At 45.3% G+C, this 22,248-nt stretch overlaps 3 protein-coding genes across 7 annotated transcripts in view; 2 read left to right on the top strand and 1 right to left on the bottom strand.

Annotated features, from left to right (window-relative positions):
* Positions 1-11,561, top strand: APTX (aprataxin). 4 transcript variants are annotated; one of them, XM_074570136.1, is made up of 9 exons: positions 1-207; positions 1,245-1,302; positions 1,654-1,790; positions 2,737-2,783; positions 5,157-5,486; positions 6,976-7,035; positions 9,775-10,001; positions 10,800-10,903; positions 11,205-11,561. In XM_074570136.1, the coding sequence occupies exons 2-9, from the start codon at positions 1,256-1,258 to the stop codon at positions 11,357-11,359; spliced, it is 1,107 nt and encodes a 368-aa protein (XP_074426237.1). In that variant the 5' UTR covers positions 1-207; positions 1,245-1,255; the 3' UTR covers positions 11,360-11,561. The 4 variants fall into 4 exon arrangements, with proteins under 4 accessions (XP_074426237.1, XP_074426235.1, XP_074426236.1 ...); XM_074570135.1 differs by having other exon boundaries at positions 118-207; positions 1,214-1,302; XM_074570134.1 differs by lacking the exon at positions 1,245-1,302 and having other exon boundaries at positions 18-207.
* A 1,586-nt stretch (positions 11,562-13,147) lies between these two features.
* On the top strand, positions 13,148-14,803 carry LOC141736239 (actin-like protein 7A). Its single transcript, XM_074570138.1, has one exon. The coding sequence runs from the start codon at positions 13,268-13,270 to the stop codon at positions 14,369-14,371; it is 1,104 nt and encodes a 367-aa protein (XP_074426239.1). The 5' UTR covers positions 13,148-13,267; the 3' UTR covers positions 14,372-14,803.
* A 393-nt stretch (positions 14,804-15,196) lies between these two features.
* Positions 15,197-22,248, bottom strand: part of ELP1 (elongator acetyltransferase complex subunit 1) — a 33,056-nt gene continuing 26,004 nt past the window's right edge. The window contains exons 31-36 of one of the 2 annotated variants that reach the window (XM_074570131.1): positions 21,576-21,689; positions 20,789-20,900; positions 19,556-19,683; positions 19,006-19,160; positions 17,903-17,981; positions 15,197-16,969 (exon numbers count right to left, since the gene is read on the bottom strand). In XM_074570131.1, coding sequence (XP_074426232.1) covers positions 16,902-16,969; positions 17,903-17,981; positions 19,006-19,160; positions 19,556-19,683; positions 20,789-20,900; positions 21,576-21,689 — 656 coding nt within the window. In that variant the 3' untranslated portion in view covers positions 15,197-16,901. The remainder of the gene's footprint in view (positions 16,970-17,902; positions 17,982-19,005; positions 19,161-19,555; positions 19,684-20,788; positions 20,901-21,575; positions 21,690-22,248) is intronic. The other variant, XR_012584927.1, reaches the window with a different exon arrangement.

A 22,248-nucleotide genomic window follows, 5' to 3' on the forward strand; every position in this document is an offset into this window, starting at 1 on the left:
GGGCGGCCAATAGGGGTGGGAGGCGGAAGGCGGCTGGCCAATCACCGCCGCCCTTCCACGGCGCAGCTCGCCCGCTGCCGCCACCGCCGCTCCCGGCGTGCACGGGCCGCGCGCCGCACTGCGCATGCGCAGGGCCCTGGGCGGGCGTGCCGAGCAGGCCCTACCGCCGGCACCGTTCCTTGCGGGGAGGTACCGAGCCGCGGGCGGGTATGCCACCGCGGCTCATCCGCCGCTTTTCCGCCGCCCGCGGGGCTAGCGCCGCCGGGAGGAGGGTGGGGGGGGAGGGGGCGTTATCGCGCAGGCTTGATGGCGGCCTCCCCGCCACGCCACCGCGCATGCGCCCAGCCGCAGGGCGCGCGGGCTCGGGGCGCCGGCTTTCTGGTCACGTGGGGGCCACGCTGCGGCAGCCAATTGGCTGCGGCGCGGTGAGGGCGGGGCGCGGCGTTGCCATGGGGACGGGGCCCGGCTCCCCTCACGGCCTGAGGCGCGGTGGGCCGGTAACAGCGGCGGTGGCGGCAGCTGCGGCAGGGGGCGGGCCCGGGGCGCTGCCTGGCGTCTGCGGCGGCCGTTACTGTGTGGCAGACCCCCGCCCAGGTACTTGGTGCACCGAGAGTAAAGGCGGCTCCCCGAGGCGGGTTGTGTAGTGAGAGGTGAAGGGGGCCCGTCCTGGCCAGCAGGCCAACCCCACGTCCCACGTTTTGGAGTGTGTGACAGTGCTGGTGGTGTAGTGGGGACGGAGGGTTGCTTTCCACTAGGATAAGCTCACTACAGAGTTGGGAGGAGGAGTGCTTAGCACCAAACACCGGGCAGGGGTGTGGGGGTGCAAGATCTTTGCTGTTCAGGGTCAAATTGGTGCACACTGCTCTCTACAACTACGTGAAAGGAAGTTGTAGTGAGATAGGGGTCGGTCTCTTCTCCTAAGTAACAAGCGATAGGACAAGAGGAAATGGCCTCAAGTTGTGCCAGGGGAGGTTTAGATTGGACATTAGGAAAAGTTTCTACACTGAAAGGGTTATCAAACACTTAAACAGGCTGTGCAGAGAGGAGGTGGACTCGTTATCCCTGGAGGTATTTAAAAGACGGGTAGATGTGCTGCTTAGGGACATGGTTTAGTGATGGTTTTGTCAGTGTTAGGTTGATGGTTGGATGTGATGGATGTCAAAGGTCACTTCTAACCTAGACAATTCTACGATTCTGTGATTCCAAACTTGAGGGTCCAGTTTCATAGCATGCTCTATCTGCAGACTGTTGCTGCATGAACCTCCCTGTCTCTCCCTGTCTGTGTTCTGCCACTTTATTTTGGTAAGTTAATCTCTCAGATATACTCTGATTGCTTCTTTTGTGGGGCTGCTTTTCTGTCAGATGGAACTGTCCATCTAATTGATTTTTTCTGTATGTGATCTGTGGATGTGAGAATGTGTAGTCATGTAGAAGGAAAGAAAATAGGATTGCCCTTTTGACAGCAGCTTGCTCTTAGATTATGCTAGTGTTAATGCTGTGTGTTGCCTTGAATTTGAGGAACACAAACCCAGTTGGCAGAAGTGACTCAGCTAAGGAATGAGATGGCAGCGTAATTCCTGGACCCCACTGCACAGGAAGGTGACCCATCGGGAAGCTGCGTGTTAGTAACATGCCGTTTGTTTTGCTCTATAGGACAGTGATGCGTGTGTGCTGGCTTGTGGGGAAAGAGAAATGCAGTCAGCGAATGAAACTGCCACACTTGGAAGCAGTGGTAATTGGGCGTGGCCCAGAGACTGGGATAACAGATAAGAAGTGTTCACGGCAGCAAGGTAAGGTTTAGCTCAAGTCCTGCTTTCTACATGCAACAGCAACCAACCTTGTGAAGAGTGTGAGATACCAGTACAGCACTCACATTCATCAGTAAAATCATTCTTCTCTTTGGCTAAATTACAGTGAAGCTAATGGACCAATGCTTTGGCCTAATTCTTAAGCCTGCTTCGAGCAGGGTCTAAATGGGAAATCATGGGTTTTGCTTGAAGTCTAAGCAGGCTTTCCTTAGGCTTACTTCTGCAGTCACTGGCTTATGGTCACCTTTCTCTGCATGGTTCATAGTATTGCCTAATTCTTAAGTCATCAAGCTTATAAGCACTTATGAAGATCTCTGGGTCCTAAAAGATCAGAGGAGACACCTAATAACAGGAAGTTCAGCTTCATAAACTAAGGCATTGAACCTTAACATTGAGTCCCCAGGCCTGCAGTCATTTTCCACTGTCTGCACTCTTGCTTTATGAGTGGCACTTCATGTCCCTTGTCTTCCACCAGCTGATTTTCAGTATGACTTGTTATTTTATAGATGCGCTAGGAGAATATATAAACATACCCGTGATTTATAAAATACTCCCCTTCACATCTTCCCTGCCCTATGTTTCTTCCTTCTGGACACAGTCCTGCTCCGTGCCTTGTTGTCACAGAGGGATGGTAAGAATAGCAAAAACATGTAGAAAACTTCCACAGATTTCACCTTTATTCTGCAGTAATTCTGCTGATCCATGATTTGAAATACTCAGGTGTGACTCAGTGTATGGGTTAGTTTTGTTTTGCCTGTGGGCCTTGAAGCAGGATGAGGCAGAAGTATTCTTTGCCTACGTTCGCAGCGATCAGTTTCAGAAGGCAGAAGATGTTAAAATACATGAGTGTTTTCTACAAGGGGTGGTTTAGCAGAGTTCTGGCCTTTGCATTTACACTGTTTTGTGATGCTTTGTTCTTTCTTTACAGTTCAGTTAAAAGCAGACTGTAACAAGGGGTATGTCACAGTTAAGCAGGTATGTTTTTAAATATTTCTGATACTTAATGAGGTGGTTGTAGTGCTTAAACTCCACAAATGCCACAAGTGATGATTCTGTTCACCACATCTCAAGGGCCTGAAGCTGTTTTATGACCAAGGACAGCATAGTGAGCGGTTCTTGGAAGGGTTCTGTCTTTTTTTTTGTAGGTACCTCAATGGAAAGACCACACTATACCTTCCAGATAGGCTCCAGTCTCAGACAGCCAGACTGGTAGCATCAGGGAATGCTGCTGTGAATCTTCAACCTGTTCTTCCAGGGGGTACATTTGGGAGATTCTGGAGTTCTTCCCCTAAACTTGCTGATCTGCTTCCTGAGCCTTAAACTTCTAAAGCTGAGGCAGCCCTTCATTTGAGGTCAAATTGGTTCTTGTGTTAATAGGACTGGGCAGTTGTGGAAGGTTTCTGTTTTGATGGCTGATACAGCCAGAGGTCACCTCTGTGAAGGGATGGGATGTGAGACAGCACTGAAGGCATTCTCATGTTTCAAACTGGATGGATGTAGGCCTACTCTCTCATACTTATGAGAACCAATATCCCCGAGACAATATGAAGGGAAAATTCTCTGGCTTCCAGTGCTGGGGCATGTATGTGCGCCTGCAGTATCAGCATGTGTGGACAACACATCAATGTGTTGTGCCTACTGAGGAGCAAAGTCTTCCATCAAAACACCTCCAGAGCTCAGTAAGCACAGGGACCCCACCAGTATCTGGTGAATCCAGCAAAGATCAGTTTTTCACAGAAGTCAGCCTTAGCCACAATTTGAATACTGTTACTGGAACCTCAGGGCTGGGAATATTTTCTGGCGGTGGGTGCTAGCATGTTTTCACTGCCTGCTCTAGAGCTGCTTCCCAGGTGAATTGTATGTAGCACGGAGTTCCAGTGATCAGTTTTTTGATAGTGTGTTGGCCCAGGAGATGTGAAGTGTACTTGACCTGAGTGAAACCGTGGAACTGTAGATGGAAGAGATACTGGCTGGAATTAGGCAGGTGCTTCATCACAGTGAATACCAAGTGATGAGAGGCACAGTACCATCTTGTGAAGCAGGCAGGTATCGCAGTGACAAAGCTGAAGAAACATTCTGTGACCGAGTTTATCAGTCATAGGGAAGATCTGGTTTCCTAAAGCTTGTTTCATGCATAAACATTAACGAAAAGCATTTTGCCGAAGTCGAAGACTCCTAATTTCTCTAGGGTCACCCTCACGATCAGGCAAAATCTGTCTCTGAAGCAGTCACTGTGGGTTGCCCACACCACTGGTAACTTTGTGTTACCAGTTATGCCTGAGACAGAGGAAAATATATTGCTTTTCAATTATCAGCTAAACTTCAGGTAACTTCTCAGTCTTTAAAACTCTTGTTTGAGGGGAAAATTATTTTAGAGCTGCATAAAGCTGTAAACTGATGCCATGAGAGAGGCAGGTAAAAATTTGTTTTTGTGAAAGTGTAAGGTGCAAAATGAAAATAAGAGTATTAAAATACAGATAGACTGGTATATACTTTGCACAAGCTGAGGTGGATGGAGAGGTTGAGAGGTTTAGCCTTTGTTGAAGCAACAGGTAAGTGTTGTCACCATATTTGAACATGGTCTTCCATGGGTTGGAGAAGGTTTATCACATTTGGCTTGGGAAAGAAAAAAAAAAAAAGGAACAAGGAGCTGATCCTGTGGATCAGTGGCCAGAGTAGTGGACTCCTCTGGGGGCTCAGAGAGACTTTTTTCCTGATTTTTTTTTTTTTTTTTTTTTTTTTTTCCTACACTGGAGGGAGTATTAGCAGTGGGCTGTGGCTGGTTAGCCAGCAGTTGTGAGCCTGAACTCCATTCTCTTTTGAAATGAGCCAGAAGAGTGTGCTTATGTATTTGAAGGCAAATGTGTTGATGGGGCAGCATTTGGCAGAACCAGAAAACAAAATGTAGTAAAAAGGAGAGGAAAGAAAAAGTAAAAATAATTTGAAAACAGAAAACTTTCTGACTATGACTGTACTGAAATAATTTCAGGGGGTTCAGAAATAATTCTTACTAAGGCTGTGATTATTTTAACAGTTGTTTAATAGGTTGTTAATTTTTTTGAGCAAAGTGTGGCGTAGGTCTAGCTGTAACTCTGTAGACAGCTGCTACAGAACTGTCGGGTCCCTGTGACACCGTGCCCCTTAGGGTTGTGTGCTGACAGCTGTGATTGGAAGACTGGGCCTCAGGGGTGTCTTCAGCATTGGACTTCCCTGGTCCTCTAGAGTGGGTCGGTGTGGGGATGCAGTGAATACAAAGTGCACAGTATAGTCCAGGACAACGGAGCAGTAGTTGGCAGTTCCAGTTACAACATAGTTTGCTATTTTTTTTCCTTTTTCTCCCTACCAAAGATAGGAGTCAACCCAACTAGTGTTGATCTTGTGAATATTGGCAAAGGTGAAGAGGTGAAAATGAAGCCAGGCCAAGTTCTGCATGTTGTGAATAAACTTTACCCCTACACGGTGCAATTTGCTGAAGAGTTGGGGAAAACTGTTACAGAAGCAGAAGAGAAGATACAAACCAACAAGACGCCATGTGAGGACTCCAGTGAGAATGATGATGTAGAGCTTGTGCCCAGGAAAACAATGAAGATGGAGGTGGCAGATAGACAAGGCAGTTCTGCAAATCCCAAGCTAAGCAATATCAGCATATCTCCACACGGAGGAACTTCAAGCAAAAAGGCAAGTGTATTGATATTAGTACTTGTGCTCTTTCTCCTGGCATTGACTCTTCCATCAGGGCTTTGGTCTTGTACTTTTGTGGATACTACTGTTGGGTAAGCATCTCAGGTGAACACAGATCCTCAGATCGTGTGAGCTGACCTGCTCTGAGGCAAAGACTCTGCTTCTGACATCACCCAGGTCCTGAGAAAGTTACCTGGGACCTATTATAACCTGAGCTGGATGGTCAGTGTGTGTGAAGGGGCTTGCTTGTAGTGAGTGAGGATTTAATCTCTGCTTCCTGTTGCAGTTTCTGCTAGAAGGACAGTCCACGTGAGCTCAGTTTAGCTGGAGTCACACAAGGATACTGTACGAGCTCTTGAGATGTAATCTGCTGTGTTACAAATAGAGCAGTGGTTATCTAAAAGGTTATGCACAAAGAACAGAACAACCTGACCCTCTCTCTTATTATTTTTCTTTTAATTGCCTTTTTTTTTTCTTTCCTGCTGTGGTCACTCCTTATGGTAGAGCCATGTTTACATTAATGAATGTTACCAGGCAAAATCTTTTGAAAGGGAATTTTTAGCCCTGCTGACGTGGACAAAATAAAAGACTACTTCGTGCATCTGGAATTATAACAGTGCAGTTGCTGGAGGAGAAGGCACAGAAATTAAACCCCTCAGGACAAAATTTCAGTCCCAGGTTGTAGGGGGTTGACCATTTATTTCACTTTTGAACTCAGGGTAGTTGTATTAGGGCAAGATTTGTCATGGTATGAGCAGGGAGACAAGCTGATTCACGCTGTTTCTTGTCAGCACTATAATAATGTTTCAGCAACTTTCCCTATAAGAATATGATGAAGATCATGATTGATAATGCCTGTAAAATGATCTGAACAGATAAAACAATATCTATTTTGAAAAAAGTGCACTCAAGGCACCTTCTATTAGGTGTTCAGAGATCAAGTTATGAGACATCTGCTGGTGCTGGCTTGATCTTCCTGTTCCTTTCTTGTTTTCTGTACAAGCAGCTCCTTGCACTACATCAAAAAATAAGTACACCTAAGAGTAAGGCCACACACCGCAACCACTTCTTTGTTCTGTGCAGAGCAGCATGTGGTAGGACTGTTAATGGAGATCCTTATACTTCCTTCGGCCCTTGTGATCCATTAAGCAGAGGCTCTTTTAGTAATCTGTCATCAATAGTAATCAAGGACTGTGCTATAGCACGTGCGTGCAAATTATTAAATTCAAACAGAGCTCTCTGTTGTTAAATTTCCAACATTTGAAGGACTAAACTTTGAATCTTAACAGTATCTTCTTAAAAGTTTTCAAAAGTAGCTTTGTGGGGGCAGTTAGAGCAGGCGTGTTGGCATTTATAGAAAGGAAATAATTCAGCTGTCATTCAGCTGAAAGTATGAAAGTATTAAAGTACTTAACTGAATGCTTTAAAACATATACTTGGATTCTTAATTCTCTTACAAAATTATTTTTTTTCTTCTGTGCTTTAGGAACATTTAGGACACTGGAGTCAGGGTCTAAAGAGCTCCATGCAAGATCCAAAAATGCAGGTGAGAGCTGCAGTCTTGTACTTTACAGTAGTTCCTGTCTAATTTATTTCTTTCTTCTGCAGTTTACTTTAATGGTCTGATTAACCATTGGAGTACTGTGTAAGGGCTGAGTTGTACTTGCATCTCTCTCTGTATCAGCATTAATTTGCCAGTCTTTACTATTTTGCAGAATGTCATTATCTTAATTATCTTTGAGCTCTCTACACTCTCAGATTTGGCCAACAAATTTCAAGTAGGTTGTTGTGAGAGCAGGCAAGCAGTGCAGTTGCTTTGTTTCTTCAGGGAAACCCCCAGGAAAAATGGAGGTTCCTGTTTGTCAGCAGCATGGCGCAGTTTCCTGGTTTCCAGCAAATTCTTAACTTCAGCACCTCTGTGCCTGCTGACAGGATGTGACCCCTGGCTCCTCCTCCTCCTCCACCCTGTTTCTTTGTGCCAGCAGGAATTTTTTGGGTGGTTTCTTTTAGCCTTCTGCGGATGGACCTCCCGCCCTCTGCTTCCCTGTGGCTGCATAATGGTTTTCCTTGAGCTCTTTTTTCGTTGTCTGCTGCCTGCTTTTGGGGAAGTCAGAATCAAGACGCAGAAATCTGACAAATGTCCTTTATGGCTGCAGTGTATACACACTTTCTTGTTATTGTATTCTGAGAGAGCTCTGAGCGAGTCTTCCCTATCCACGTATAGAAACTACTTTCATTTTATTTTCAGGTTATGGCAAACATACAGACAACTCTTTCTCAAAAATAAGCTTTTTAGCTCAACTCTAAAAATAGGGAGAATGCTCTCCATCAATATTCCACTGTCTGGCAGAGTAAGGCCTGAAGCTTGGGTACATTTAGCTTGGGTTTTGGCCAGCTGGGTGCTACATGTCCATCTTAACATTAGAGATGTGTTTTTCCCTTGGTACTTCTCAGCAAGAGTATGTGTTCAGGGGACGGATATCACAGACACCTGTGATACTTGGCTCTTGAAATCACTGAGTAATTTCAGTTGGAAAAGATTTTTGGAGGTCACCCAGTCTGACCACTTGCACATGGTGTGATTGACCCAGCCTTTGTCCATTTGAGTTGAGGTGATCTCCAATGGTGAAGATTCCGTAGCCTCACTGGGCCCTTTCAGGTGGTGATCACCTTCAGGCTAAAAATAGTTTCCTTGATAACTGATGAGAAGGTTCCTATTTCTTGATTGATTTTTTTTTAAATTTATTTATTAATAATTCAAGTTTAAAGTGTTGAACTGCGTAGAGTTGCAGGAGAACTGGATGCCCATTCTCCTGGAAATGCCAGCAGTTTCAAATGAGTCTTTCTATAGGGAATGATAAAACTATTGAATAAGCTATTGAATAAAGCTATTGAAAGTATTTGCTTTCTTTTTAAGCATGAAGCTTAATCTTCACCCCTTAAGCACAACTTCATATAGCACTTACCGAGACACTGCTTTCTTGACCCAAAAAATAAGCTGGTTTTAAAACTTTTCTTTGAACGTTAGAACACAAATGATTAGAACAAATTTTGTGACTCAGTGTTAGCTTTATTGGTTGTGGTTCTGAACTAAATACACAAACAACAGAACTCCTAGCTTTGCATTTTAATAAAATATTAAATAAATGGCAATATGTCTTTCTACTGAAAACACTTGATCATGATGCCATTCCCACTGGGTGCATATGCAGACAGTAATGTGTGTATATAACAATACGACAGCGTCAACCAGTCTTGCTGCTGAATCAGTCGTATGATTTGCATGCTGATAAAATTTTAATCTTCCTTCCTGTAGAGCAAGACTGATCAGCTCTGTGTATAAACACATGAGAATAATTAGCAAAGATGACAAAGACATCATCCATCTCTCTCCAACAGATGTGCTGCTAAGAGACCAGAGACACAGCACACAGTTTCTGCTTCATAACTGGACAGATTTCTGTTGCCTGGGACGGGTTGTCTCCCCTGTTCTCCACATGCTTTGCTACTGTTTCTCTGCATCAGCTGCATCAAATTGTTGCAGAAGGCAAAAAAAAAAAAAAACGAGGGAAAAAGGGCGCGATAGACAGGAGTCTGTTCTCCTTTTTGTGAGTGATCTTACGAAGTAGCACTGGGGTAGCATGAACTGAAATAGCTCAGACTTGAATGTTTTTGTCTTTGTAATGCCGGCAGCGGTCTGCAGCACTGAGCATGCTATTTGTAGCGCTTCTGAGACTGGTGTTTCACTCCAGAAATCTGCGAAGGAGGAGGCGGTCCAGTGCATTCCTACATGCTCTATATTGAGCACAGTACTGTGATTTTGTTTCAGTGACTGCAAAGCTTGAATGTAGCCGGATGGAAGCAGTCTCTAGACTTCACGGGTATCTGAGTCCAGGTGATTTTCAAGAGAGTTCATATCCACCTGTAGCAATGGTTAACTTATTGCTATATAAGAATAGAAAGCTTTTTCCTTAAAGTATATGAAGAGGGATGCTGGAACATCTCTCTGTAGCTGCCTGGTGTGTGATATGGAAGAGGATGCATATCCTGGACCAACTTTGTTCCAGCAAAAGTCCTCCTTTGAGTGCAATGCTCTGCTGCTTGATATTTCTCCCTGTCTAGTAATCTTTCCTGGCTTTTTTCCAGATATGTGTATTCAGAGACTTCTGCAACCACAATGGGATACGTATGTGGTTAACATCTCAAAATACACTAAATACAGTGTTTATAGGAATAAAATATTTAACTTTCAATCAGTAAATAATCTAGTTATTTGTTTTGCAAGGTTTACAAAGATGAAAAGACTGTAGTCATCAAGGATAAATATCCTAAAGCACGTTACCACTGGCTTGTCTTACCATGGGACCCCATTTCAAGCCTGAAGTCACTCACCAGGGACCATCTTGAACTCCTGGAACACATGCACGCAGTTGGGCAAAAAATGACTGAACAGTGCCCTGACAGAGAGAGTCTGGAGTTCAGACTGGGTTACCATGCTATCCCCAGTATGAGGTAAGACCTAGATGAGTCATCAGGTGGAGACTGTGTTCTTCCAAACCTGTAATGTGACCTGGCATTGCTAAAGAACAACTAATACTCCTGAATGCTACCAGAAATTTTGGTATCCAAGTGCTTTGGGTTCACTTGCGTACACACTGCTGCGTACGTGCCGATGGGTCCGATGGGAGATGCCTGTTGGGTTCCCCTAGCAGAGCTCTGCAGCTGGGGCTACAGAACACTTGTGGTCCAGTCCCAGCGAAAGAGATGATGCTGCCAAAGGCCAGGAGCTAGGGCCTTCCCCCTCCTGGGGCACCGATCTGGCATCAGAGACAGACTCTTAAGCCCATCAGGTCCTGCCTGATACTGAGCAAGGACTTGAGACATGTGTGTAAGTAAGCCAAGATTTTGCAGCGTCCAAATGCCTGTGGGTATTGCAGTCAGTGTTCCTAAGGTGTTCTCCAGTTCTTGGATGAAGCTTTAAGTCACTGGTCAAGTCCCATTCACGTACTCTGTGAAGTTTAAACCTTTGGTTCATTAAAACCACTGCCTCTGCCTTTTTGGAAACTAGCAGGAATAGTGAGTAGTGTAGAGTAGTGACCTTGACTGTTTAAGTGAAACGCTTGGCATGAGACAGGGCTTCCCAAACAGACTGGGTTTCTTCTGTCGCAGGACTGCGGGTCAGACGTGGTAGGACTGACCCATAAGGCTGGCAGTCCGACTCTGCTGAACCATGTCTGCAACTGATGCTACTGCAAAAGAACCTCAAGCATTAACATTGTTCTTCTCTCTTACCTACCTAATATATTTCAGTCAGCTACATTTGCACGTAATCAGCCAGGATTTTGATTCTCCGGCCCTGAAAACCAAAAAGCACTGGAACTCTTTTACTACAGACTACTTCTTAAACTCTGAAGGTAATGATTTGAAAAGATTACATTTCATAACATAATCCTGCTTGTGGGTTCTGGCTTTGGGCTTTTTTTCCAAACAAATGTGTAAGCTGTAAATTCTATTGTAGTAAGTGGAAGGTTTTATGTAATTTCAGATATTGGAGAATAGCACTAAGTAAAAGTCAACTGAGTTTTGTGACTGCTTTGAATTAGAATGCAGTGATGACATGCTGTACATACGAAGCAGCGTGCAGAGTTTCTGCAGTGTCATGTGTTCCATGATGCTACATGGTCCCAATACCTCTCATCTCGTACTTTTTTTCAGATGTGATAGAAATGGTAAGAAGCAAGGGAAAAGTGATGGTGAAAGATCGTGTCTCCGAATTTCTCACGTTGCCCCTCAGGTGCCATCGCTGCAAACAGCAGCTGTCCACTATCCCACAGTTAAAGGAACATCTCAGGAGACACTGGCCAAAATGACTTTGCAAAAAATCATTTGACAACCTGTCTTCAGATTTCAGGCTAAAACAAAGACCTTGAAATGTTAGTGGACATGGAGGTTTTTTTGTTAACTGGAATGACAAATGTAATGTGGCAAAAAGAAGTGTATTAACTTTGTAATAGGTTAGACAAAAAAACACCCACAAACCCACAACAAAATAAAGTGACTTGTGAAATTGAAGGTGTGTTTGCAGCTTTGTTGTGGTACTACCACACTAATCTGTACACGAACTGAAGTTTGGAAGAAGTGGTTTTTTGGATGAAAGGATTTATTTTAATTCAGAAGCTGAGGCATTGAGTGCAGGTATAGGTTTCTACTGAAAAAGGAAAGAAACAATGATTTAGGGGTCTTTCTCTGAAGTTTCTCTTAAGTGGTAACGTTGCAGAGGCTGGTGTGGCTGACAGCAAAACTGTCGAAGGAGTGTACTACGAGTGTATGGGAAGGAGCATCAATCATCTGCAGCGTCCCCCCTTTGCTGTGCCACAGCATGGTTGAACATTGAGTGCTGCTGAACATCCCCGTGGCTGTGGAGTGGGCATTGCCCCCCGCCAGGCTGCCAGGGTAGTTGCTGCACAGGCTCTAAGAGGGACAGCCTAGTTCTGTCATGTACAAGAATGTATTTAATGATTTTTTAGTGTATATAAAACCACATGTATACTATGCAATGACCAGCTCTACTGTTCTCCAGGGCAATGAACTATCAAGGCTGGCTGTTGCTTGGGTGCCTGTGTTGAGGCTGGTACAGAAATTGTGTGGTTTAATGCTGCTTTGTTTCTCCACATCAGGATTTTGGTGAGCCGCTATCATTTGATGGTCATCAAGATGTGAACTCCCAGATAGGCAGCAGAGTGGTAGTAATAAAAATCTGTTTCTGGGTCCAGAACTGGTTTGTAGGGTTCCGTCTCGTCCTAAGCCCAGCTTTGGTTGTTAACTAAGGTGCCCTCTGGGTGAAACGGCTTTCAGTAAAAGAGCACACAGAGCTTTTATCCTAGGAAAATGCTGTGTAACTCTTGATAACGTATTCTGTGGGGAGAGGGTGTCCTTCCATGCCTCTATGCAGCAGCGTGTTACTATACACTGGTGGGGTGATTAGTGGCCTGTTGCTGCTGGAAAAGAACAAAGACATTCCTATAGTGGAATGGGGGACAGGAAGGGTGAGGGTTTGGCTGTGGCCTGAATTCAAACACCAGTCACATTTTGGATTTTGCTGACACTAGTAATATTATGCCTTAATTTAGAAAGCAAAACTTAAAAAAAAAAAAAAACCAATGAGAAAAGCCCATCCAGTCTAGGGATTCACTCTTGACAGTTAAACTAGGGCTTCACTTGGCCCCAGCAGTACAGCAGTGCTAGACCTTAGCAACAGGAACTATTCTGGACCAACAGCAATGGCAAATGGTGGAGAACCGTGCTCTTCCTCACGTGGCAGAGGCAGGCCAGAAAGGAAAGCCACATGGCGTTGCAGTTAAATGCACTGTTTATGCCCCACGGCTCATGGCATCTGGGGAACCTCTCAGAGCAGGTCAAAGAGAAGAACAAAGACCTGCAATCCATCTACACAAAAATGGCACACAACTGTCTAAGTCATGATGGTCGCACACTTGCATCGGAGCACTGGTTCCTGAGGGGCAGGCCTACGTATGATGTCATAAGCCACTGGCATCAGTAGAACCACTGCCACCAGGGCTCCAGGCACAGGTCTGCTCCTTGCGCTGGCCCCAGGTGGAGTGGTGGCCGGGCAATGCTACTGAGAAGCACGTCCAGCCTCACCAAATGAAGTCACAGCTGTTCAGGAAAGGTCTGCAAGAACGGCAGCAGCGTGTGCGAGCTGTTTGAAGCCTACAAGGAACAGCCACATACCTGTGACCAAGGGCAGCCTCCAGGCCATGAAGGGAAATAAAGCGGTAGTCGTAGACATTGGCACAGGTTACTTCAAGTGTGGCTTTGGAGGGGACCCGTGTCCTTCCCACATTGTTTCATCTACAGTTGGTAAGCCCATGGGTGAGGCTGGGCGCAATCAAAAAGAAACCTTTATTGGAAGAGACCTTCAGAACAGCAGCATACCCTTAACACTCATCAGCCCAATAAGACATGGTGTAGTCGTGGACTGGAACTGTGTCCAAGATACTTTGGAGTATATTTTCCAGAGGGAGATGAAGATTCAGCCAGAGGACCATGCTGTTCTGGTGTCAGTGCCTCCCCTGTGTACCACTGCTGACAAGGAGAGATATGCTGAGATGATGTTTGAAGGACTTCATGTGCCTGCCATCCACACTGCCTACCAGTCCTGTTTATCCATGTACTCTTATGGAAAAACCTCAGCTCTCGTGGTGGAAAGTGGCCATGGTGCTTCACATGTTGTTCCTGTCTATGAAGGTTATGTTATACGTAGCATCACCAGGAAAGTAGATTATGCTGGCTTGGACATCACACGTTACCTCATGAAGTTACTAAATGAGTCTGGAAACGTGTTCACAGAACACCAGCTAAACATCATACAAGATCTCAAAGAGAAGTGTTGTTACACTTCTCTGAACCTTAGAAAGGACTTGAGTTTGCCCGTTCAAAGCCAACAAATGAATTATGAGCTGCCGGATCGACACCTTGTCACTGTAGGCAAGGAGAGATTCCTTTGTGCTGAAGCACTCTTCAAACCAGCCTTACTTGGCTCACAGCAGCCAGGGCTTTTGCAGCTGACACTTGCCTGCCTCCAGAAATGTGATGGTGACATCAACAAAAAAATGCTGAGGAATATCCTGCTGTGTGGGGGCAGTACTATGATGGAGGGCTTTGCTGACCGCTTCCAGATGGAACTGGCCAGGATGTGCCCCAGTGACAACCTCATCATAGCTGCGTCCCCTCAAAGAAAGTCTTCTGTGTGGATTGGTGGGTCTATTCTGGCCTCACTCCACTCTTTCCAGGAGCTCTGGGTTTACAGCAGTGAATATGAAGAACATGGTCCCTCCTGCATTTTTAAGAAGTGCTTCTGAGGATGACATGGTGTTCCTTAGAATGACCAGTGTTGACAAAGGGTACCTGAATCAATTCATGAGCACACCCCTTCTCCCCCATGCTGTAACTCAGATTTCTGCCGGAGCTGTTACTTTTGTGATATTGTGTGCCTGAAATAGTTCTTTTCTTTTGTATTTTGTATTTAATAAAGCTAGACAGCAGACAGCTGACAAACTTCTACTCTAATGAGAAAAGCAGGCTTCCACACAGCCACATTTGCTCAGAAATTGGGACATTCCTTAAGTTAACTCCCTATTTCTGTATTAATGGCTTACTTCAGTTCCTGATAACTGCATGTTTGTACGAGCCTCCACAGAACTCTGAAGAGGAAATTCAACACGTCTGTAAAGACAGCAGCTAAGGCAGAATATATTTCAAGATGACATCCACCACTAAGAAAGCAGAACATCCTAGTAGAAATCAAGGGAAAGCAGAGTCCTGGCGGCTGCTGAAAAGAAGCCAAGGTTCAGCACCTGCAGAAGGAGGAAGCAGGAGGCAGGACATTCCCCCTTGACGCTGGGGACACCAGGTACTGCTTCCAGCTCTACTGCTCCTTAGTCAAAGTTCACTCAGGAGGGAGAGGGGTAGGGGAAGACAATGGAGTTCAGTGATGAATTTACCGTATGAATGATTTAGAAAACTGGCCTTCCACTGGGGTGGCAGACTTAAAAGTGGTTTTGCCCTGAGAAAGAACAGGAAAACATGCCTAAGACCAGAGGTCTACAGCTTTGAAAAGAGAAGAACCCATATACATAAAGGAACTGTTGTGTTTAGGCACAAGCATGAATCCTCAGTAAGCCACCAGTAGTTCTACCCTTTCTTGGATTTTTTAAAGAGGGAATCTCTTTCTAGACTATAGATTAGGCTGCACAAGGCATCAGCATTTCCTGGCATCAGATTTAGGAATGTCAGGAATTAGTGGTGCCAGTGTTGCATTCCAGTTGCAGGGCCAGAGCCCTCCACACCCTGGAGAGGATTAGACTCCCTCATCACCCCTTTCTCCAGATACGAGAGATGGCTTCTGTATTTCACCTTGGACTATGTTCTGCTACCATTTGGAAGACCCAGATCCAGTAAAACACTCCTACCCTGTGCAGCCTTTCATGTGTTTTGCCATCTCGAGACCCTACTCTTGGAGAATCTCTTTCCAGGATAGTCACAGCACTTGACAACAGGCTTAAGCCATCCCCACGCCACCCAGAATGGGCCATGTAACTCAGAACAGCTGGAAATAAGACCACTCCAATGCTTCATGCAACACTGATAAAGGATTGTTTCACCCCACTTCACTCCAACAACCCCAAGCCTGCACAGCACATACAGTGCAAGCCCACCAGGCCATCCCAGTACCATGGAGTTTTTGCACGACAAAAACGACGATCCGCAGCACTAGACACATGCTAATGCTGTGCAGTGAGAGCACAAGCCCACTGCTGTGTCATTAGAGACCTCCAACAGACAGGAAGTGCCTTGTTTGTGCTGGCATTTTTCCACAGCACCTAACTGAAATGGCTTGCATTGGACACAACAGCTGCCAGGCCAAAATTAACGGAGGGAGAAAGGGGCTGCAACCACTGAAAAGGGTTTCCAGCCTCGCCTCCAGAGCTTGTCCACTCCCTCTGCTCCCAAGTCTGCCACTGTTACGTCTTGAGTCAGATTGCAGAAGTATTCTGGGGTAAAACCTAATTCTCAGGTATGAGATTTGATCAGTTTCCAGCTGAAACAGTTCTGCAATAGCACACAGCACAATCAGGGTACAGCTCCTGATCTGCCAGTGTTATACGGCAGCATTAGGTGATCTTTAAACTGAGATTAGTGTAGTATTACTCAGCAGTGTGTGACACTGACACCCCCCACCCCTTCCCCCCTGCTTTTATTTAAGTTTCCCTCTACCCAAGATCTCCCTGGTGCGAATGGACACGCTTTAGGACACAACTGGCTGTTGGTACTTCACGGTTCTCTCCGATGTAACAAAGCAATTCTGGTGAAAATCTGGTATTACCAACATCCAGCTTCAACAGAGAAAACACAACTAATTTCTTTAGCAATTTAGCATGAATTTCCTATTGGTATAGACTTACTGGTGAGATCTCTAAACCAGGCTCAACACCTTAAAATGTGACCTGTCATCATGGCATGTACCATCCACGGGAGGGAGTGATGGCAGAGAAAATAGCCCATCCAACACTGGTGGGGTTGCTTCATCCAGAAGGGAGGGAACAGTGGTGGGAGATGTTGGATTCAACCAGCAGCATCCACAGCTGCAGATCCTGTTACTCCCCAACCTCACGTCCCACCTCTGCAATGGGATATCAGTGTCTGTCCTCGTTAGCACAATGCCATATCAGGTCACAGTCACAGCTGCATCAGGTGGAGGGACCCGTCACTTGCAACAGCGCTAAGAATGGTGTATCAGAAACACCAGGACAACAATGGTTTCTGTAAAGATGTAATGAGATTACATGAAAAGTTACAGTTCAGAGTCCACTGGGATTCCTTGGATTTTAGTTATTGGAGAAGATGCAGTTTCCACTGTAGATTTTTATTGAGTTTTGGTGCCACAAGTAATTCTGGATCTGAAAGGCAAACAGGACAAGTGTCAGAACCAAGCGTAACAGCAATATGGTTTCTTCAGGAGCTGTCACCTACTTACTTGCTTTTCTTTCTACCAAAAGACACTGAGAAGTCTCTGACACACAGCATTTCCTTTTAGTGACTGATCACCAGCCTACTCAGAAGAGTGCCCCCAGCAGAACTGCTTACAGAAATCAAGCTCTGGGGCAAATCAAGCCCCTCACCATTATGCGTTACCGTTCAAAATGAGGAGGCAACAATCAATGTCAGAGAGCAAAACCCCGTTCGTACACCAATAGCTGGGACATCACACACAACAGCTAGCTGTATCTGTTAAGTGCGAATAAGAGGCACAAGGTTTTCTACGGAGCCAGTCCTGGCAAGTGGCAATAGGCACGTTGCATCTAGAGGTTCATTAAAATATTTCTCCAGGCAATTCCAGGACTAGTGGGGAAGAGGGAAAACAGAGGGGAGATGGGACCAGCACTTGCTATGTCTCTCAGCCCTAAGTTTGTATTAGCTGCAAGGATTTCAAGATGGCAAAGCACGACAACAGACTGTAGCCTGGCCTGGCCAAGAGCCTGGCCTGGCTGACAAAGCCAATAGAAAAATTCAGCTGGTAAGTTACAAGCAGAATTATCTAACACATTCTCTAAGAACTCAGACTGCCAATTCCCTCACAACAGACAGACACTACACAGACAGGAAGCCAGGAGTACAATTCAGACAGTCCTTTTAGCACAGGACTTCAGAGCAAATAAAACCTTATTAAGGTTTCTCACTTGCCACAAGGAGGGAGGGTACACCATAACGAAAAGCAAGAAACTCCTACAACTGCATAAATGCTACAACTGTTGGCAAGTAGCAATGCTTCGAGAGCCTCAAACCCTGCTGACCTCACTGACATTTCACACTCACTCACAGCTTCAACTAACCTTGTACAACAGGCTTTATCATCCTCTTCTGCTGATAGGCAGCCATAATGCTGTTTGCAGTTGAATTGGGTCCCAGGACCTGTATGAAGAAGCAATACCCATGTTCCAACCTGCACAAAGCAAGGCTAAGAGCAGGGATACCTACAAAGGAAACTCTGCTGTTAGTATCCAAAATCAGAAGGCACTGCCTGCAGGAGACCTCACAGTACAAAGCGACCAGGAATATGTGACCAAAGCCCAGCAATGCCTCAGAATAAATTAACACAGAGGCAGAAAGAGGGAACTGCTTTCGGACAGCTTCTCAGGACACAGAACCATTATCCCAGCACCTACTTTTTGACAGCAGTGTAAGTGTCACGACTTAGCAGGACTAATTTCATTACAGCGACAGCAATATTTAAAGTTAATTTGAGAGTCTCAGCTCCCCATCATATAGAACAGTTTTAATTTTTCCTTAGAGTCTTGCTAATCAGTAGTTAAGGAGACGATACTGGGGAATATCTTGTGTTCACCATGAGTGCTCAGAAACTACTTATTAGAAGTAAAGACTTTGACTCTGGAAGGGAACTAAGTGCAGTGCTAGTGATCTCCTTATACTGTGTAAAGGAAATAGAAGCCTGACATAACCCTTCTTTTTGCAATATATTCCTTATCATATACTGGTCCAGACTAAACTGACCAGCCTGCTAGCACTTCACTTCACAACACCGGGTTGGACAACACTACTCCAGTACATATAAGCTATGCTAACACTTCAACTGTCAGGCCTAAAAGAGAAAACAACGTTCCTATGTTTTACAAATTGCTTAAGATAGAGCTTACGAAAAGAAGTCACCACTAGGACAAGGTAACACAAGCTTTATGAGACCTCATCCTGTCCCATGTGGCATTCAGTGCAAGGGAAACAGTGGGCTATACCTGTTGTACACACCTAGAGTGTACTGACTTGGTAGGTACTGCAGAGTATCTATTTTGCCTCTACAGAAAAAAGAACAGATCTGCAAAGCAAAAGGATTCTGCACTCTTTGCTGGTGAATGCAAAACACTGCTAAATACTTGATATTGTATGTCAGGCATGATGGGTATTGTGGGTGGGCACAGACCGAGCTGACAGAGCTCTGCTGCAGGTCTGGAGTCCAGATTTCTGGGATCGAGGTCTCCATCAACTGCAAAACCTTTTCTAGGACTTGTTGCAGCGCCCCAGCTTGCTCATCATAACCAAACAGCACAAGCTGCTTCAGAAGGATGTGTATGTCTCCTGCAGGAGAGAACAGAAGCACAAGCAAGAGCAATTAATGCAGGTATGCTAAGTAAGCAGCTCTATTTCTCTGCTAACAGGGCACAGGAAGGGGAGCAGCAAATGAGAACTGGTTCTGTCCCTACTCAGCCCACACAGTACCTGAGTACAAATGTGAGACAAGTCTCTCACAGAACTGACAAGGTCTCACTTCTCTGCTCCCAAACTTCAAATGCGGAAAGCTCGCACTATTACATGTTTTTCCAGGCTCAGAGGCAGATGAACTAAATCAGGTCCAACACGGATGGTCTTATGGACCATCTCTCCCCATCATACTCATTAAGAACAAGAAGGGGCACACTGCCTCAGCTGTCCTCAGAAGCTGCAGAGTGCATTAAGATCATCAAGTGTCGTACCCTTCACAGTCTCAACAGCACGAATGTTTTCTCCCAGGACTTCCAGAAGGGCCACATCTTCAAAAGGACTCCCCTCCTTCAAGCTGTATCTCTTGCGCTCAGCCTTCCGCCGGTTCTTTGAGGACCGCCTGGAAAAGGAGGATGCTTAGTTACAGTGTGCACAACAGGATTAGCTGTAAGAGGGTAAGTCTGAAGGAACATCAACAGTGGGCATGAAACGTGTTACTTAAGTCCTTACTCTCTCCAGTTAGAGGGGACTGCATGTAAGCTTATGTACCTTTGCGTGAATGTTTTCAATGCTACCCAACCAATATGCTTAGTGGTCTGAAACACAAGTCAGTAGTTGGTCTGCTTCTTTACTACAGAAAGGACTGCTCTGTGTTCCAGCAAGGTTAAAGCATCTAAGCACAAAATAGGGTAAACTGTCTGTCAGCCGTCACTATCAGGCAAATCTGAGCTCCATTTAAAACAATTTGGTGCCACGATCTGTGATGCCTGTGCACAATTTCATTTCTGCTTAATACAGCTCAGCTCCCTTGTACTATGACAGGAAACCAACTTCTAATCACAGGCCAGTACTAATTGCATAATGTCCACAAATGATCAGCTCACTCTGACACATGTATGCTGAACGCTAAGGTTACATTCTCTTCAACTGGGGCACAAAAAGTCCACACTTTTCCCACAGCTGTATTTTTCCACGTTTCAGCTAGGGAATTCAGAAGCAGTTCCACAGACTACACTGGCCTCTAATGCACCCCACCCCATAATGCAGCTCACATTCTTGAGAGCACTCAAAAGAAACACAGACGCCCACTGTGGGAAGACATTGGTATGAGATTTATCAGCAACCCCCACCCATCAAGTGCAAAACCTAGGGCAAAGAGCACAAGCCACACATGCAAGCTGTTAATGTTTGAGGAGCTCTGCGCATATTCTGTCAAGCTTCCTCCAGCAGCTATTCTGGCAACACGCCCGACAGAGTCACCTCCTGACGAGAGTCTGTGTTCACAGCTCCTCCGCTGGGCACTCAGTTCCTGTTGCACTAGTAGCTTCTGGCATTTTCTGCTCTCTCCCTCCCAGTAAGAGTTAAAATAACCATGAAATGCCTGTAATTAAAGCTGCTCCAAGGCACGCACAGCTGCGAGGAGGAGCACGCCAAGCATGAGCAAGCTGCCCTCCCAAACGCTAATGCCAGGGTAGCCACTACCTAATTTGGAGGCAGATACCTACGTGGATATTCTTGAATTGCTGTGTGAATATTTGCTGCTCATGTCGCTGGCTGTCACAACACTGCTGGTTTCAGAGAAAAGATCCAATTCTGGGCAATTTGGCATTTCATAATCTGCAAAACATTTTAACAACAATCATAGTATAGAAAAAGGTCACGGTTTCCAAGCTTTCTCTCAGGGTAATCTATGTAGCTTGCTGAGATGCAGCTTGGGCATTCTACCTGCTGGCGTTTTGGAGCCTTACAGCTCGCAGTCCCACTCAAACAGCACACAAGAAGAAACACCAATTGTGAAAAGAACACTGTTCCTCTGTCCTGGTGAGGACTGTGATATTAAACAGCACAATAAGAGAGATGACAATGTCAGTGGAGCAAATCTGGACCAGGACAAAGCATTTTGCTTTCATAAACCTTCCCTGAGCCTGTGTGAGCTGGCAGGTGAATAGGCATAGTAACTACTCAGCACAAAGGACATGCTGGGCACTGACACAGGCAAGCTGTCACTGTGGAGACAATGCTGTGTCATTCTGAAGAGCTTTAAGGTACATTTTGATCCCATGAAAGCTGTGACACAGATAGCACTGAAAATAAAGCTGTCTTTACAGAATGAGCAAGGTCAAACAACTGCAGTCCAAGTATGATGTGAGGAGGGGGCGAGAAGAATGCTGTTCTACTCTTGTAGGTACCACTGGAGATAGAAGACAGCATAGCTCCTCCAGGGCAAATGGAAACCATAAAGATGATCATGGTTACTTATGCAGAGAAAATCATATGCATTTCAATACCAACCCTGCAGGCTCTCACAAGCCTTCTCCTTCAGCTCTCGGACCACTTGCAGGCGACTCTTATGGCGAAGAAATGCTGTTTTCTGAGAATCTAGGAAGATCATCTGACTTTTCTGAGCTGCTCATTAAGAAAATCAGAATGTGAAAATTAGTGCAAGAGAACCAGAAGAGCATTTTTTTTTTTTTTTAACACAAGAAGTCTGAAGGAGCACAGTGTTTCAAACTCAGAAGTAAGGTGCAAAGCACAGAAAAGGAGTCAAGCGCAAGGAAATTCAAAGCTTATAATACAGGAGCCCACCAAGCCAGGTGCACTTGGATGCAGAGCGAATTAACCTGCCAGACAAGCATTTTCTAGAACAAGAGTCTGTTTCTGACACAGGGAGAGCAGAAAGCTCTCTGGTCAAATCTCTTTACATTACTTAGGTTCAAATTAAAGACAAAAATCCCTCGACTCATAAAGCCTACTGCCCATAGCATGAAAGGGAAAAACAACCAATAGTAACCAACCATCCTTCCTGGATGGAAAGGAGAATACAGGTATCAAATCATATTTAAAAAAAACTACTCAAAAAAGCTTGTAAGACAGCCAGCCATTCTCTTAGTCCATAGCTCTGCTACCACATGTACTCTGGAACAAGGACTGTCCCCTGCTTTTCATGGACATACAGACACAGACC

Source organism: Larus michahellis, chromosome Z (assembly GCF_964199755.1).
Source record: "Larus michahellis chromosome Z, bLarMic1.1, whole genome shotgun sequence".
NCBI classification, from domain to species: domain Eukaryota; kingdom Metazoa; phylum Chordata; class Aves; order Charadriiformes; family Laridae; genus Larus; species Larus michahellis.